General features: G+C 45.0%; 1 protein-coding gene across 1 annotated transcript; it reads left to right on the forward strand.

Moving 5' to 3' along the window:
• The first annotated feature begins 14547 nt into the window (after positions 1-14547).
• Positions 14548-16026, forward strand: LOC143818633 (olfactory receptor 2AT4-like). Its single transcript, XM_077299887.1, has one exon. It carries the CDS (start codon positions 14561-14563, stop codon positions 15518-15520), a length of 960 nt encoding a protein of 319 aa, XP_077156002.1. The 5' UTR covers positions 14548-14560; the 3' UTR covers positions 15521-16026.
• Positions 16027-19067: the final 3041 nt, after the last annotated feature.

Raw genomic sequence — 19067 nt, forward strand, 5'->3', positions numbered from 1 at the left:
CACGTCCAGATAATTCTGGTACCGGAGTTCTCCATGTCCGTGTGCTCACATAGGCCATCCGTGTGGGATCTGTGTGATGTCCGTGAGTACGTTTTTAAGGTCCGTGTGCTGTATGTGTGCTGTACGTGTGTCCGTGTCTTGCAACAATTTTTACAATTTTAACCCTATGACAGGGAAAACGCACACGGACGGCACACAGATGGCACACGGACAGCATCCGTGTGTGGTACGTGTTTACACGGACCCATTGACTTTAATGGGTCCGTGTGATCCGTGCGCTCCCACGAACACTGACATGTCTCCGTGTTTTGCAAACGGACACACGGTCCGCAAAAAATCACTGACATGTGCAGAGACACATTTATTTTAATGTGTCTACGTTTGTGAGTGTCTCCGGTACGTGAGAAAACTATCACCACATATACCGGAGCCACTGACGTGTGAAACCGGCCTTGAACAAATAGAAACGTCAGAATTTGAACTTTTTTATTCCCTCCACGCTGTGAAAAGAGCAAAAAAAAAATCAGAGCCGAATATGCACTACAAAATGGTATTAGAAGTTATCTTGTCGCTCAAAAAAACTCACACGAAAAATAGAAACAAAGTGACGAGTCTCAGAAGATGGAGACACAAAACCAACATGTAGTTACTTGTATTTAATAAACAAACGTATAAAAAGAAACAAAGAAAAATAAAACAAAACAGTACGAGTTTATCATCGCGGTAAAAGTATTGGAGAAGGACGACTCCGGGTCATTATAACCGTGCGATGAAAACCTTCATATAAGAACATAAAACTACGGCGGATTCCAGGCTTCTCCCCGCACTCCGTTATATGGTGAAACTAATTGTGTCAAAACTAAGGTACGTTCTCCAAAGAAGCAACTCCTCCGATGACGATGATGATGGCAAGTAAAAAAAAGAAGTTATGGCTGCGGGATGTAGGAAAGTAAACATGAAAATGCAAAAATGAAAATTATCATCTGTGTGAAAGGGTTAAAAGTGGAGATTTCACATAAATTTGGCTTATGGCTCCGAACTATGACACTAGAATATGTCAGCTGTTAAAGTATGTCTGTATGTAATAAAACACCTGTTATATTAATACAATCTTATCCTCCAGTCACCTCCAGAGCTGCGGTCACTATTCTGCTTTTACATTGTGTCTTATCCTCCAGGTCTTTTATTAAATAAAATAAAAATACTTTACATGATAATAACAAAGATACATTACAAATAAAACACCACAGAACAAAACATAAGAACAAAGCTCCAATCAGACGACAACAAAAGACAAAAATCACAAAGACATAAACCGGAAATGGAACAAAAATGTAGAAAGTTCATGACCTACAAATCAGGGACGAGAAAGAAAAATTCCAATAAAAATAAAGAAAGCAAAACTAAAAGACGACAAACAAAATACTCATAACAACATGAATACCCCTGTAAAAAATATAAATATAAATAATAGTATAAAATCACGTAAGACCCCCGGCCCAGCTTCATTCATACTACTATATACAACCCCAACTACATTCACACCGTCCTATATACAATATTATATACAATATATACACTATAAACACATTATACTAAACCGAACACATTACAACACCGCAAACACAACAAAACCCTACCGGTCCCACTGCCTTACCTTACAGCCCCCCCCCCCTTACACCACCACATTCACCCTACAACAAACCTAAATACAATACAGTGTACAACATTAACATTAACACTTTTTTTTTTTTTTTTTCTCTTTTTACTATTTTTTTTTCTTTTTTAATATATATATATATATATACTAGACTGTGGCCCGATTCTAATGCATCGGGTATTCTAGAATATGCATGTCCCCGTAGTATGTGATTCGCGGCAGACTGTGCCCGTCGCTGATTGGTCGAGGCAACCTTTATGACATCATCGTCGCCATGCTGTGCCCATCTCTGATTGGTCGAGGCCGCCCGACAAACCGTCGACCACTCCATATAAGGTATGGTCTACAAACCGCCAACCACTCCATATAAGGTATGGTCTACAAACCGCCGACCACTCCATATAAGGTATGGTCTACAAACCGCCGACCACTCCATATAAGGTATGGTCTACAAACCGCCGACCACTCCATATAAGGTATCCTGTTTGTAGACCATACCTTATATGGAGTGATTTCCAGGACAGACAGACAGACAGACAGACAGACAGACAGACAGACAGACAGACAGACAGACGGAAAAACCCTTAGACAATTATATATATAGATATACACACAGCTACTCTAACTATCCCGCCACCCCTGATCCAGCTCTGGCCACAAAGTTCAGGAATTATCCGAGCTAGGATCAGGCCCCAAAGTTTTTCCCCAGGCGGGGCCTGGGCCAGGCCAGATCAGTCTCTTATCACCGCCGTTGAACCCCCCAATCCCCCCACCCAACCTAACTAAGACCCTCTATTATACACACTATATACAATATATACAATATATACATAAACCAACATCACAGAACACAACCTACATACTCACCACCCAAGGCTCAAGTTCGATGCCTGCAAACCTTCTATTCAGGGAACAGAGATACAAAACAAAAACCTAGGGTGTAAAGACATCAGCCCACCACCACGATATAGGAGCGCTAACGGACTAAGGCACCCCGAAGGAGAAACCCCTCCAGAGATGGGCCGCCCTCCGGGCACCCAGTCCTTCGCACTCCAGAGAACGCACCTTCACCAGGGCACCTAGGATGCTGCTACAAACTTCATCTACACGGAGGATTTTACTCTGCGTCGTAACTAAAACTCGTGCGTTCCACGTGAAGTACCTGACCAAGGCGCTTCTTGGGGTTCGGGGAGGGTGTCCGGAAGATCAAACGTGGGATCCCCGCCTCCCAGCCAGAGACTCTCACACTTGTCCTGGTTGACCTTGGACCCGGATGCCTCCGAGTAGCTCTCCACTTCTGACATCACCACCATCGCCTCCTCTTGCGAAGAAACAAAGACAGTAACGTCGTCCGCGTAGGCCACTACCTTCAGGATAGCCTCTGGCGCCAAACCGCCCATCCTCACCCCCGCCAACGGCCCACAATCGACCCTTCTGAGGAAGGGATCGATCGCAAACGCGTAAAGCAAAGGACTAAGAGGGCAGCCCTGGCGGACACCAGATCCCACCCCGAAAGGTTGTCCAATCCACCCGTTTACCAGAGGGAAAGTCTCAGCCCCTGCGTACAAGGTCTTAAGCCAGTCCACAAACCCTCCAGGCAGACCATACCTCAAAAGAGTGGACCAGAGGTACTCGTGGTCAACCCGATCAAAGGCTTTTGCCTGATCCAGGGACAGCAAGAACCCCTTCCAAAGGCCCCGCCCTGCCTTGCTCCACCGCCGGCTGTTAACTATTTACACGTCACAGCCGTGTTTTCCGCCATCTTGGTACTCCTCATTTATATGTTGAGCTTCAGAGGAGATCTATTAGATTTACCTTTAGATTGCAACAATGTATCATTGTAATGCATAGTGCAAATGTCGGCCGATCGCAGGATCAAGTCCCCTCCGGGCGACCAACGCGTAAAAGAAAAACTTTTATTTAAAAATAATATTATAAAATGGTCACATTTCGTCCAATAAAAAGATTGAAATTAAAGAATAGACATTTTTGGAATCTCCGCCTTCATTAAAGTCCAATTTATGAGAAAAGAAAGTGAAGTAACTCACTGGGTAAATGGCGCAAATGTTTTCCAGATTTTTTATGAATAAAAATAGCTACAAGTTTGGTATTGCGGGGAACAGAAAATCATGAATCAGTAGTTTTTAACACAAAATGTACGTAGTAATGAGCCGCTACAGACACAGAAACACACAAACCACTGCAGCGTATGATTTCCAGCCATGTCCCTGTCTGCCTCTGTTCTTTGCTCACCTCTGGTTTATAGCACTGGGACAGTTATTCTGATTATCACCATACAGGAGTTTAGGAACTTTTTCTTATTTTGCTGTTTTTCTCCTTTGCATTGCTGCCATCTAGTGTTCGTTCTATAGAACTGCATCATCTATTTTTGCTATATAATGTGTATGGGGTTTGGAAAGTGAAGAAGCAAGGATTCTTTTCGGGATAGTACTGTAGTTTCAGATTTGCCATATTGATCGGGTGCAGGGCGAGGATCCAAGCAGCAGTAAAGTCTGGAACATGATGGGCAGGCAGGAGATTGCAGCCGTGTAGTGGCCGCATTGTTGCTGCATTTTTAGGCCTTCTCCCCCTTATTTGATGCATTTCTGGTGCAGATGAGAAACAGCGTTTTTAATGTGATTTTGATACTACAGTGAAGCTTTCATTCTGCACTTTGGACAGTTAAACACAGCAGAATGTACGTGCAAAAAAAGCAGCAGAAAATACGCAGCATTTACGCTACATGTGAACACGGCCTGAACGTCCCAGCAATGTGGATGGGGTGTAATATAAACTGCGCCCCCCGGTGGTCTAAAGATGCTGCTGAACTCTGCGCTTTTGGTGTTTTTTATTTTTCTATAGTCTTATTTGTGAATACTAAAAAAAAACGTATGTAAGAAAAAAAAATCCGCTGTTACATTTATAAGCGCAGAATCAAAGCTTTTCTGTAGTATTGAAAAAAGTATTAAAAATGCGGCACCGAAAACATGAAATATGGAGGAAACGCAGGACAGAAATGCAGAAAACACGCAAAAGTCAGAGAAGATTGTTAATGCGCCGTGCGCTGCGGACACCGGCAGAAAAGGGGCAGAAAAAACGCAGCATGAGCCGCACATCACTACTACAGGGATTTATGGGTTAATGAAGGAAGGTCCAGGGCGCCATTGTATTATGTCAGTTACCAATCCCAGGAAATCTCCCCCGCACACAGTAGTACCCCCCACAATAATCACCCCCAGGCAGTAATACCCCCCATACACAGTAATACCCCCAGGCAGTAATACCCCCATACACAGTAATACCCCCCAGGCAGTAATACCCCACACACACACAGTAATACCCCACACACACAGTAATACCCCCCACACACAGTAATACCCCCATACACAGTAATACCCCCCACACACAGTAATACCCCCCACACACAGTAATACCCCCCACACACAGTAATACCCCCCACACACAGTAATACCCCCATACACAGTAATACCCCCAGGCAGTAATACCCCCACACACAGTAATACCCCCATACACAGTAATACCCCCCCAGGCAGTAATACCCCCTGTAGCGTTTCACCCGCTATGGGTCTTGGGGATACTCGCTTGGCAGCAGAATAAACACTTCAGGCACGATATCTCACACATATCAGTCCATATGGTTTGTTCAAACTCCGCATAAACCAGACAGGGTACAGTCCATTTCATTACAGCCATGAAACATTAGACAGTTCACGTAGCAGATAGGCTTCTCTGCTGTATATTATAATCCCGTTGTCCGGGGTTACCTCTCAGAAGTTCCACTCTTTACAGTGACTTCAGGTCAGTCCCAGGTCCTCAACACAGACCGTCCAGGTCTACGGTCTCCAGGTGCTTCCAGGACGACTCCACTCCCAGGAGTCTCCAACACCAACCGTCCGTGCTATTTCCAGCACGCAGGCTCTCCAGCCTGGAATGGTCTCTGTGTGCTTCCAGGACATCCCCACTTGGAACCGTCCAACACACAGGCCATTCTGCAGTGTCCTGCCGGACACACGGAAGTGTGTCCACCCTGACAGACACTCACACACTCACTCAATCTCTCTTACCATGTGCTACTCACACCTCCTTTACATAGGTGTAACCACACCCAGGTACCTGTCACATGGCTAGTCAGGTGAGCGTGACATAACCAAAGGTCCTTACACACAAAACCATCTTACGTGTTCAGACACGTCTCTTTGGCTGGGTTTGTAGGTGACTGAACCCACCCATCTCTCCAATCACCTGGAAGCATTCCCAATGTAAACAAACCCCTCAGCAGTAGATCTGCTTGAGCAAAACACACCCAGGCTTCCATCACAGGGCCACCCACCGCTGCGATACATACCATCCATCATTCACACGACCAGTCGCTATGCCACATATTCCCCCCCCCTCTGCCTAAAGCCGTGGGGCTTGGCACTTTCTATTACCCGACCAGAGACCCTTCTCTGTCGTCCCTGACAGTCAAACCATCTGTCAACCATTTCCGTCACACGCTTTGATAAGGATGACCCCTTGTCATTTCTTCTGCTACAGGATCTCCCGCTTAGGTCACTGGGCCCTGAGCTAAGTGAGGAGTCACTGCCTCTAACTCTTCCATCTGGTGTCAACATCTGAATGGGAGTCTCCACCACCCAATCAGTCATCCTGTAACCTGCAGTCGCCCCTCACACAGGTCACAATTTCTGTTATGGCTACCCCTGCCATCCTGACTTTACCTTGGGGAGCACTATCCTTCCCCTGTGTCAGTGCCTCCGTCCGCACAACCTCGTACTCAGCTCTAGTGGTTGCTACTGGTAATGACACGTCACAGTCACCCCCCCGGAGTTTGTGTCATACCCCACAGTACGGTGAACCCTCAAGTTCCTTTCTAACAGGGTGTCAGCTTCACAGGTTCTATTTACCAGATCACTGTCAGTCATTTCGGTGTACACATTTGGTGACATCATGTCGGTAAGTTGGGCAGACGAACCCTTCACACTGGTCACCCCGATGTCTGACCCGTCAATTTTGGGACCGATTACTGACTTAACGTATGCCCCTGCAACAGTAATGATACTTCCATCCTCCAGCTGTAGAGGAACACCCTCCTCCCACAAGTCTGAGGATAACTTACATTCCGGCCTACTATCCAATGATGCATTCACCACCGCCTCTTTTTTCCGCCATCCCTATTCGGGTTACCGCCCCTTTTTGGGACTCCGCCCTCTTTAGGGTCACTACCCCCTTTTGGGACTCCACCCCCTTTTGGGCAACTACGCTCTTTTGGGTTACCACCCCCCTTTGGGACTCCGCCCCCTTTTTTTGGAAACCACCATTTGGCGGAACTCCACCCCTTTTAGGGACACCACCCCTTCCCTCGGGTACACCCTGTGGACTTCCCACAGTACTCTCAGGCCCCAGTTCGCACAGCACACCAATGTGACTATGGCCCTTTAAGAGTCTGCACGCTCTAAACCAGCAATGTCTTTTTTTTTTTTTCTCTTTGCTGCAACTGCAGCTAGACTTCACAAGGCTCTGCACCGCAAACGTCGTGGACCCACCGATCCACAGCAAGTCGCTTGTCACCTTCGTGGACCCGCCAATCCACAGCAAGCCACTTGTCACCTTCGTGACCCCACCAAGACACAGCAAACTTCGTGACCTCACCGAGCCACAGCAAGCTGACTCTCTGGAAAAAAAAACTCAGTCTCTCACTGACCCCGGTCAGAACAACACAGATTTCAGTCTGTCACACACCCGGCTTTAACACAGCCCAAATATAGTTTTTCACTGATCCCGATCAGCAAAATACACGGTTTTCAGACCGTCACCCATTGGCAACTTCACGGGTTCCTGGACACCCCTCGGTCTCAGAGGTGCCCAGACACAACAGTTTTTTCACTGACCCCGGTCAGTATTTACTCACGGTTGTCAAGACCGTCCACTCTTCTGGCTCAGACCAGCCAGCGCTGCCACCTGTGTTCCTTGCATCGTTGCCCGCATTCGAAACACCAATTGTAGCGTTTCACCCGCTACGGGTCTTGGGGATACTCACTTGGCAGCAGAATAAACACTTCAGGCACGATATCTCACACATATCAGTCCATATGGTTTATTCAAACTCCACATAAACCAGACAGGGTACAGTCCATTTCATTACAGCCATGAAACATTAGACAGTTCACGTAGCAGATAGGCTTCTCTGCTGTATATTATAATCCCATTGTCCGGGGTTACCTCTCAGAAGTTCCACTCTTTACAGTGACTTCAGGTCAGTCCCAGGTCCTCAACACAGACCGTGCAGGTCTACGGTCTCCAGGTGCTTCCAGGACGACTCCACTCCCAGGAGTCTCCAACACCAACCGTCCGTGCTATGTCCAGCACGCAGGCTCTCCAGCCTGGAATGGTCTCTGTGTGCTTCCAGGACGTCCCCACTTGGAACCGTCCAACACACAGGCCATTCTGCAGTGTCCTGCCAGGACACACGGAAGTGTGTCCACCCTGACAGACACTCAGACACTCACTCAATCTCTCTCCTACCATATGCTACACACACCTCCTTTACATAGGTGTAACCACACCCAGGTACCTGTCACATGGCTAGTCAGGTGAGCGTGACATCACCACAGGTCCTTACGCACAAAACCATCTTACGTGTTCAGACATGACTCTTTGGCTGGGTTTGTAGGTGACTGAACCCACCCATCTCTCCAATCACCTGGAAGCCTTCCCAATGTAAACAAACCCCTCAGCAGTAGATCTGCTTGAGCAAAACACACCCAGGCTTCCATCACAGGGCCACCCACCTCTGCGATACATACCATCCATCAGTCACATGACCAGTCGCTATGCTACACCCCATACACAGTAATACCCCCCAGGCAGTAATACCCCCATACACAGTAATACCCCCCAAGCAGTAATACCCACATACACAGTAATACCCCCATACACAGTAATACCCCCCAGGCAGTAATACCCCCATACACAGTAATACCCCCTGTACAGTAAATACACCCACACAATAATCACCCCCCCAGGCAGTAAATCCCTTCAAACACAGTAATACCCCCAGACAGTAAATACACCCACACAGTAATACCCCCCCATACACAGTAATACCCCCCAGGCAGTAATACCCCCATACACAGTAATACCCCCTGTACAGTAAATACACCCACACAATAATCACCCCCCCCAGGCAGTAAATCCCTTCAAACACAGTAATACCCCCAGACAGTAAATACACCCACACAGTAATACCCCCCATACACAGTAATACCCCCCAGCCAGTAATACCCCCATACACAGTAATACCCCCCAAGCAGTAATACCCCCCACAATAATCACCCACAGGCAGTAATACCCCCATACACAGTAATACCCCCCAGGCAGTAATACCCCCTGTACAGTAAATACACCCACACAATAATCACTCCCCAGGTAGTACCCCCCCCCCCCCCGAAACACAGTTATAACCCCCAGGCAGTAATACCCCACACACAAAGTAATCACCCCTCCTGGAAGTAAACAACTTCCCCCAGTAATCACCACCCCCCAGACAGTGAATACCCCCAATACACAGTAATACTCCCCATAAATACCGACACACACACACACAATAACCCCCCAGGCAGTAATACTACCTTCCACACACACAGTAATATCCCCCAGGCAGTAATACCCCCGTACACAATAACCCCCCAGGCAGTAGTACTACCCCCCACACACACAGTAACCCCCCCAGACAGTTGGCCGGATGTCAGCTTGACAGCTGCCTCAGAGAACTGCCGACTCCCAGTCCATGTGGCAGCAAAATTCAGCCGCCGGGGAGGACACATCAGACCGTCACATTCACCTCGCCTGCTTTGCCCTGGGCACTTTCCCCGGCTGCCTCCCATCCCCCCAGTTTCGCCTCTGGACAGTAGGATGGTATTCCACATTGGAATGTTAATATTTTTGCCAGAGTAGAACAAATTTCCCACTCAGGAGATTCTCCAACATCGCTACTACCAAAAATACTCACAAGATTCATGCCACCACCTCAAGAGCTTTCACAAGGTCAGGCAGTGTCTGGGCCAACTGCAGCTGCATCTCCCCCTACCCCCAACTGGGCGCACTGAAGCAGATCTGCCCCTGGAAGGTTTTGATCCTTCTCCAGTGGAATCATCATCTTCTCGCCACCTCGTTCTAGTTTCCAGCACATTTTCCATTTGTACATTTTCCCTGCTAACAACCATCACGTCAGGACTGCCATTGCTCCTGCCACCTGCCAGGGTCAGTGCCACCTCCACCGCCGTGACTACATGTGCCACTACCACCAGCTACACCTTTAAGTTACGATCATGGACAAAAGTGTTGGCACCCTTAAAATTGTTCCTGAAAAGGAAGTGTTTCTGCAGGAAAATTATTGCAATTTCTCATGTTTTGTTATACACACGTTTATCTCATCTGTATATTCACAAATATCATAGGAAAAAAAGGGCAAATTGGACATAATTCACATAAAACCCCAAAAATGAGCCAGACAAAGTTGTTGGCAACTTTCGAAAATTCGGAGTAAACAACTTTGTTTCAAGCATGTGATGCTCGTTCAGTCTCACCTGTGGCAAGTAACAGGAGTGGACAATATGAATATACTAACAGATTACCCAGAGGGTAAGTGGACTCAACCTAAGGGATAATATGATTAAAACTTGACTTTTATTGTACTTAATATGGTTAAACAAGTAAGGATTAGAATAACTCAAGTGGTATTGCTGTGTAGCATTTCTTTGGGACTCCTCTATGGGATATCACTCTCCTAAACCTAATATATATATCCTACCTAGATTACTGGCTGCAGTCCACTAGCTAGGATAGCTTTTCTCAGGATAATTATAGATGTCAGTTGCAAGACCACTAGAGCTCATTAAAATTCACACATGTTTCGCCATAACTGGCTTCACCAGGGGTTGAGGCCTTTTAAAGCTTCTGTTGTGATATCATCAAATTAACAAACCAAACAGGTCTTCCCACATATTGGTCCAATCAGAAATGGAGCTGTCATTAATGACAATAGTCGTGGCAGGGTCTCTCTGGCAAGATATACCCTGGCCTCCCTTTACAGAAAATTCACATTTCTATGGTACTCTACTTGCCTCTTCATTCCTGGCACCGACAGGGCCTACCCTCCTTCTAGTGGGGTTGCCTTTGGCTTCATTTGAATGAACAGAGACACAGTCCAAGCACAACCCAAAACGCAAAACTCCACTCTTGGATCTTCACAGCATATCCAGATACATTCCATCAACAACAATAATTTCCATGTTACACAATACTGCATCACTCCCTTCCATTCTCCCCCTGTCACATGGCTCCAGACCCAGTCATACCTCACTGTACATTTTCCCGGCGTCCTCATTGTGTTTGCTCACTGTATGCATTGTGTCCCTCATCCGTTTCGCACCGGCACCAAGGGAGTCTACCCATGCTAGTAATCTCCAAATCCTGAGTGACCAACCCATCTGTCCTGTAGCATTCTGTGCTGTAGTAATCTTCCTGGGAAACTCAATCCTTTGTTCCTTCAATCTCTTCTCCCTGCATCTGTCACTCCGTTAGGTGACCCACTGTCTCTGGATGGCTGGGCTTCAACTTCAATGCTGCGGGTCCCAGGTGGCTCTGGCATATCACCCACCTGAGCACTACGGGCTACCCGCCCTGACTGACTAAACTTCAGGAAGTCCAGCTATCTTACTCCCTAGCTAACCTCTTCTATGTTAACAATCTACAGGGAGGTTAACAGTCAGGAACTCTGTGCCCCATCTAGTGTCTAAACTGTAAACTGCACTGTCCCTATAAAATACACTGTACAGCAGAAAATATATTAAAACATTACACATGGCTTAAGGGGTTAGGAGATACCACATAGTCCTTGTAACCCCTTACACTCGGCACACTGTACCCCGGACACAGGCCGTGAAGGGAGAGGTGCTGATGAACTAGGGACAGAGTTGTAGCTGTGCACAGGAAGGGAGTAGATCCCATTAATATTGTTTTCAACTGTAAAAACAGATGTTATTAGGGCTAATGATATCAATATTGTTGGCAGATATGCAACAGATACAGACTTATTTGTGTGCAAGAGGAGTTTACACTTTTCTGACAGTAGATGGCGATGTTGTTACTGTTATATGCTTAGCTGAATGTAATGCATATACTTGTTGTACTTTGGTTTCACTTTCTCTCTGGTAAAAGGTTCTTCAGACTTCCTGTTATGCTGTATTAAGAAGCTGATGCATGTACCTCATGTTCTGTGAAGATAAGGTTGAATTACCCCATATTATCTACTTTCACAAGTTTCTTCTGTGACCATACTATGCAACAGAAATCTCCAGTGGAAGTACTGACCTTCGGGAGTCCAAAGGTAGCACCATCCACCCAGGGGATCTCTCTTTGATTCTGGGATATGTAGTTCACAAGCTTTAATATAATGTCTATTGTGCACCACTCCAGCAATAGTAGGATGGACGCCCATGGCTCAACTCTGATCCGCTGTTGGATGCTACATATAAAGAACCTTTCTTGTGGTCAAAAAGAGTATCACACTGCGGTTTTTATGTATCAAGTAACTCAAACAAATGGCCTTAATCCGCCATGAGGCTGATAATTCACAGGGATAAATCTATATCTCCATTTCATCTGAATATATTGCACTTTGCTGATACGTTATATATCATTAATATCTCCTATTTACTATGTTGGATCCTGGATGGGACAGTAATGGAGTCAGTAATGAGATCCCAAGTGAGGGAATAAGTCAGCAAACACTGATTGTCGATGTCATATATGGATTTCCTCAGGGAGCACCATCATATATTAATACAACACACCGGCTCCGCTCATTTCTGTGCTGCACTCCAATATCTGACAGGTAAGGCGCAGGTATGTAGAACTTGATCCCAAGACTCGACCCCAGGTTTATCAGTATGTGCAATTTTCTGAAATTTAGGGAGTAAAAATCCGTGAGCCATCCGTTTGTACCTATACGTGTATGACACCTGTGTGCTGTCAGCGTGACATGTATAGAATGAAATGCAGCACAGAAATTAAAGAGTTTTATTTATTACAGATGTTCATAGATATAGATAGCGATGAGGAACATGATAGAAGATAGATAGATATCAGTGTGATTTCTTATTTGTGCTTTGGGTGCTTATTATTATGAACTTGTATTTATTGTTTAAATAAATTAATTTAAAAAAAGCGGCATGGAGTTACCCTTAATTTTCCTAACCAGCTGAGGGAAAGCCAGCAGCTGGGGCTGGGGTTATTATTCTGGGAAGGGGCCAATAACGATAAAGGTTCCCAGGCTATTAATATCAGCTCACAGCTGTTTGCTTAGCTTTTACTTACTACTAACCAGCAAAGGTTAAACAGACAGACAAAGGATAAACAGACTGATATTAACAGCCTAGGAAGGGGCCAAGGATATTGGCCCCTTCCCACACTAAGAATATTAGCCCTCAGCCGGCCCAGAAATGGTGCATCCGTTAGATGTACCAAATCTGGCACATCTGCTCTTCCCACTTGCCCTGGTGTGGTGGGAAGTGGGGTAATACTGTAGTTGTGAGGTTGATGACACCTGTTTTATGTTCGCTGACATCAAGCCCAGGGATTAGTAATGGAGAGGTGTCTATCAGTCAAATTTAATAAAGACACAAACAGAGTAAAGTCCTTTAATTGAAATAAAAACTCCCCAACCCTCTTTTACCCATTTATTTGAGAAAAAAATAAAAAAGCAAAATTATACTCACCTTTCTGCAGATATTCCATTAATGCTCATGTCCCACAATGATCTGAATGGTTTGGAGAGCGGTGACATCAGTGATGCGACCTCTCAGCACTCCGACCAGAACTCACTGAGCTGCGTGTGACCGGTGGTGACGTCATTACCTCCTATTTACAGAAGGACTAGGTAACTCCACCATGTGGAGAAGACAATCTCCTTGGCCACTATGCTTTACTATCAATATGATCCGTTTTAGTACTGGTAATTGATGACATTTACAGAAAAAAAAGGTCTGGACTCTGAATTTTCCAAAAAGATGAAAATGAATAAAGACAGGAACCAGTACAGCAAATATGACTGGGATCTGTGCACTGCTTAATTGATCCAATGAAAAGAAGCGCCTTCATGGATCGACCACCCAACCAGCCAGGTACTTCATGAAGGCTGAAGTTCTCAGCAAAACACAATAAAGGATGGCTGTCTACTCCGCATCTCTGAGTGTGTCACTCCAGCTATTCTGACTATTTAGAATCAAAGGTCAAAAAAGCAAAGCGTTCATCAAAGCCAAACTAGGCAGCGAATAGTAGGGCACCTGGCATTCCAGTCTCTAATGGTGAGGCCATATTCTATTGTTCCAGCGATACATTGTACAACGAGTACAAACCGGCAGATAAATATCCGAGACTGTGTAAATCCCCAGGTAATGATGTTCCTTGGATCTCTCCTTGCAGACTGATAGCTCTCAGGCTTGTTGCATAGCCCATGACATGAATCCCATCATCATGGTTGCTAAAGACCTTCATCAATGAGATGGCCAAATCCTTTGAAATTCATATTCTGCAGATTTGCCAAAATTTTCTAATATATTAGATTGTGAGCCTTCTATGGTTGATGCAATCTTATGCTTTGTGTAAAATAGCAGCAGGAACTATTTTTGTGATTTTTGTGAATTCTATCGCAAATTCAAGAAAATCGTCAAATCTATCAAATTTCTTAAAATTCATCACACATCCGATTTGCATTGAATTAATTTGCTTATTTCTAATCAATAATTATTGCACACCTTCTGTCTGTCCATTCTATAATATACTAAGCTTTTCCTTTTTCTTTCAGCTTGACTCCAATCCATGGCCAATCAGTCTGATGCCATGTTTGTGCTCGTTGGATTTCCGGGGCTGCCGGAGACGTACCATACTGGGGTTTCTTGTATATTGTTTCTTGTGTATGTCACTTCCCTCTCGGCTAATAGTGTGGTTGTCCTGCTGGTTGCATGGAAAGAACATCTTCACCAGCCCATGTACATCATCATTATGAACTTGGCCCTCTCTGACATCTTGTTTGATACAATAACTTTGCCTAAAATTATAGCCAAGTACTGGTTTGGAGCTGGAACCATGATGTTCTCCGCCTGCATGTTCCAGCTCTTCTGTGTCCATTCCTTGGGGTCTGTTGATTCATTCGTTATCATGTTCATGGCGGTTGACCGATATGTGGCCATTAGCAGACCTCTGAGGTATTCCAATATCATTACAGACAAGCGGACCATAATTATCTGCATCTTCCTTTGGTTCCTTGCTGCACTCGTCTCCTTAATCAACGCCGCCTGGCACGCCTGTTTTCCATATTGCGGCTCTCGAAAAGTTAACAATTGCTTCTGTGTAAACATGGCGGTCATGGTTCTTGCCTGCGGTGACATCTCATTACTCAATCAGACGGTGTATTACATGGCCATGACGGTTCTCCTAGGTCCATTGTGTTATATTATCATCTCATATGTGCTCATCATTGTGAAGGTCTGCTCATCGGTGAGAACTGAGGGTCTACAGAAAGCGTTCTACACGTGTGTCACTCATCTGTTCATCATCACCATGTTCTATGGCCCTCGGGTGTTTGTGTACAACGCCTATCGCTTCAACATAGTGTTCAGTCTAGACATCAGCGTCTTACTTCTCTGCCTTTACACGTATCTCCCCCATGTTCTAAGCCCCATAATCTATTGTCTGAGGACTCAAGAAATCCGGCAGGTCATAGGAAGAGTACTAACAAAGAAGTTTGGGATAAAAAAAAATGAGATAAGTATACATTGACCCCAAGAACATATTCTGAAGATCTCCGGCAGTCCCATAAAAACAAATAGAGCAGATGCGCATGCTCACCTCAACCTCCACTCTTTCCAGACAGGACTATCGGTGGGGATCAGATCCCTAACAATTTGGAAATAATCCTTTATCTCATTTTTAAGGGATAACTTCAAATCTTGATACAACCCCTTTGAGAATCAACGATCTATTGGTTCTGACATAAACACTAGAACATTACGAGGCCTGATCTTTGGGAATCGTAAAAGATTGCCAACATGGGGGACCCTGTTATCCAGTTTCCCCATTCACTTGATATCACATAGGAACAAATATGGAGCGGTTGTTGACTATGGACCAATGTACTATAGTTAAAGTCCATCGACTCAGTTCCTGCTTCTGACCAAATGTTCAAGTAAATTTCCATTCTCATAAAGACAGTAAAGAAATAGACGAAAAATAGAGACAAATTCATATTTAACATAAAACATTATATTGTAGTTTTATCATGTGACTTATATTATTTACTCACCACGTGTTGGTAATCTTTCTCCTATCCTAGGGAGTCACTTGACTTAAACACATATGTCTTTAAGCTTATTTTAAGAAAAATTAAATTAAAGTGTTATTCAAAACTTTCTATGACTTGTCAACTAAGATGCAGTTGTAATACACATCCAATAAAAATATAAAATTACGTGTTCTTGTCTACGTGTTACATTTTTGTTTGTGGTAGTGCCCCCTGCTGTTCGTCCTGCGGACGGACTGATGGTCCACCCTTTCCGGAGTTTAGTGGTGTGCGCACATGCTCAGTAGCTTTGTCCCTCCTCTTCATGCTTTAAAGTGACCTAACAGTAAAGAGGCCGATGATTTTTAACAAAGACAGAAGCGATGGAGCTACGAAGCACAGTGGATGTGACAAGATCAAAGAGAAGGGAAGAAAGATGTACAGATAGAAAGATAAGAGCAAATGTGACAAGCACCTATTAACAGGCACATGGGAAATAGTGGAAGGTACAGCGACTTTAATGTACAATGGCTTGAAAAAGTCTTCATACCCCTTGAACTTTTCCACATTTTTCATGTTTTACCCACAAATTTAAATGTAGTGTATTGGAATTTTACATGATACCTAGAGGTCAGTGAACTTGTTTGTAAAATGTTCCAAATCTCAAATTCGGCAAGAAACTTGCACATTCGGAATCGTGTTTAGATTCCCGTGCACTTTCCTCTAATTCGGCAAAATTCAGCCAAAGTTCAGTAAATGATAGTTTCCCCTAATGCTTCTGTTAGGACTTTGACTAGAATAGTGGTGCTGTTTGATAAGCGGGAGGGACGTGTTTGATGAGGGGAGGGGGTGGGGAGAGGAGAGAGTAGCGGTAGTCTGTCATTCTCTTTTTTTTATTAACTTTTCTGGCAGCCAATCAGGGCACAGAAACCATCCACAACGTCCAGATATAAGGGCTTGGGTCATTGGCTGCCGAAGTCACATGTCACAGTCCATATAAAAAGCGGACATGTGGCTTTGGCGCCATTTTGTAAGTGTAACAGCATAGTGAGTCCACTGCAAGTAGTCAGATAGTTAGCTAGGGTGTTTATTCTCAGCTAGTTCAGATATATAGGATCCTGTGTCAAATCGACCTCCAGACACATAAATCTGTAGTGCTAATTCTGTGATGCACCGACCAATCACTACTTCAGCATCTAAATCATTTGTGCTCATTCTGTGGTCCAGCCACACTATCTCACTCAACTTCCTTTCATTGGCAGCTGCACAGTGGTACGCCTTGCAGACGAGGGCCAGAACGAGCATGTGCTCCAGTGGATGGCAAGTGCTGCATCAAGTGGCCTCTTCTCCTCTTCCTCCAACTTAACATCACACAGTACATTCCTCAGAGGTGGCACCCCAATTACCCTTGTTTCTCCCGTCGTCACAACTCTCCCACTGTCGGGAACCACAGATGGCTGAGTCTGCAGGGCCGTTCACACATTGTATGCTATGGGCATCAGAAGTCTGCTTCAAAGATTCACAGAATCAAAAGGAGAAAAGCATCTGTACCGATGCACAAAATTTTTTCAGTTGGATCAGGGCCAGACAAAGTAGGGTCCGAGCAAATTCCAGACCCTCGTCACCAGACGTTAACCACCCATGAGGGTGGAGGTGATCCTGATGAGACTCAGATACCTGAGGTGCATGCGTACTCTAGTGTGGTGTCAGGGCAGGAAGAGGAGGAGGGTAACTCTCAAGGCAAGGAGTGGGAGAATAGTGAGGATGACGATGAGGTTATAGACTAGACTACATGCATGAACTGACACATGCACGATCAACATGTGTTAGTCTGGGATTCTAACTGTGCTAAAGTATGGTCTAGCAGGCCTCATCAACCACCAGCCACCCCATCAACTGCATTTGCTGCTTCTTACTCCTCCTCTTTCTTCCCCCTCCATCACAGTGGTAAGTATTCTCACACAGGTCTCCGACTACAGAACCTTCACTTGTTTATCCGCTACAGTTTTACAGTTGGAGTGAGTGAGAGCCTGTCAGCTGTTATAGAAGTGGACATGCCTGCTATTTTTTACAGATCTCAGACACCAAGCACACATCTTTCTCAATCCAGCATAACATCTCTGCCTGCATCTCACTCACAGTCCAGCAGTTTGTCGTTTACATCCTACTCCACCCTCTCTCAGCACAGCAGTCAGTCCTTGGTCCACAGTTGTGGTCACGTAAAGATTTTTTCCTCCTACACATGCCAAAACTAAGAGCTTAGACAGAAGAAATAAGGAGGCACACACAGCTGAATGAGGCGAGGTGCAAGCTGAACAAGGATAAATCAGAAGAAAAGTCAAAACAGGTTTTTCTCCACGATTGTCCTGTATTTCTTCCCATTTAACTTCCCATCACCTGCGTTCCTCTTCCCTGCCCCTGCTGAGGAAAAAGCTCCCCTCAGCATTAAGCAGCCACTAGATTGAGGTTTTAAGATGATAATAATCTTTATTTTAATAATAATCTTTATTTTTATATGATGTGCATCATTAGTTTTTCGTCACACATAGCACTTAATATTTAGCACAAAAAGTTCTCCTTTGATTTTATCTGACCAGTGCACCTTCTTCCACATATGTACTGTGTCCGCTGCATGGCTTTTTGCAAACTGCAAATGGAGCGCCCCGAAGGGCAGTGGGGTACTCTGTACCGGGTCCTTCGGTTCTCAAGGGGGATGTCACGGTGGCTGACCCGGCCCGTGGCCCTGGGACGTCCGTGTAAAAGGGAAAGGTCTTTAAAGGGATATGTTCGTGACGCCATCTGTGGTATTCGGTCAGGAATAAAGGGAAAGAAAAAAGCCACTGCTACAAGAATGCACACCACCAATTACATATATGTGATAACACACAACACTTTATTGGCATAATAAAAACAATTAAAAACAACATATACCACTGTGCAACGCCTGGATACATGATAACTATACATATATAAATGATAAATATATAGCCTGTCCATAGGCCAGTATAGAAAAACAAAACAAAATACTACAATAATTGGCACCATATA

The sequence above is a fragment of the Ranitomeya variabilis genome, chromosome 3 (genome assembly GCF_051348905.1).
Source record: "Ranitomeya variabilis isolate aRanVar5 chromosome 3, aRanVar5.hap1, whole genome shotgun sequence".
NCBI classification, from domain to species: Eukaryota; Metazoa; Chordata; class Amphibia; order Anura; family Dendrobatidae; genus Ranitomeya; species Ranitomeya variabilis.

Bases quoted from the DNA above. Each gene is read 5' to 3' on its own strand.
- LOC143818633 (XM_077299887.1), top strand. From the start codon at position 14,561: ATGGCCAATCAGTCTGATGCCATGTTTGTGCTCGTTGGATTTCCGGGG.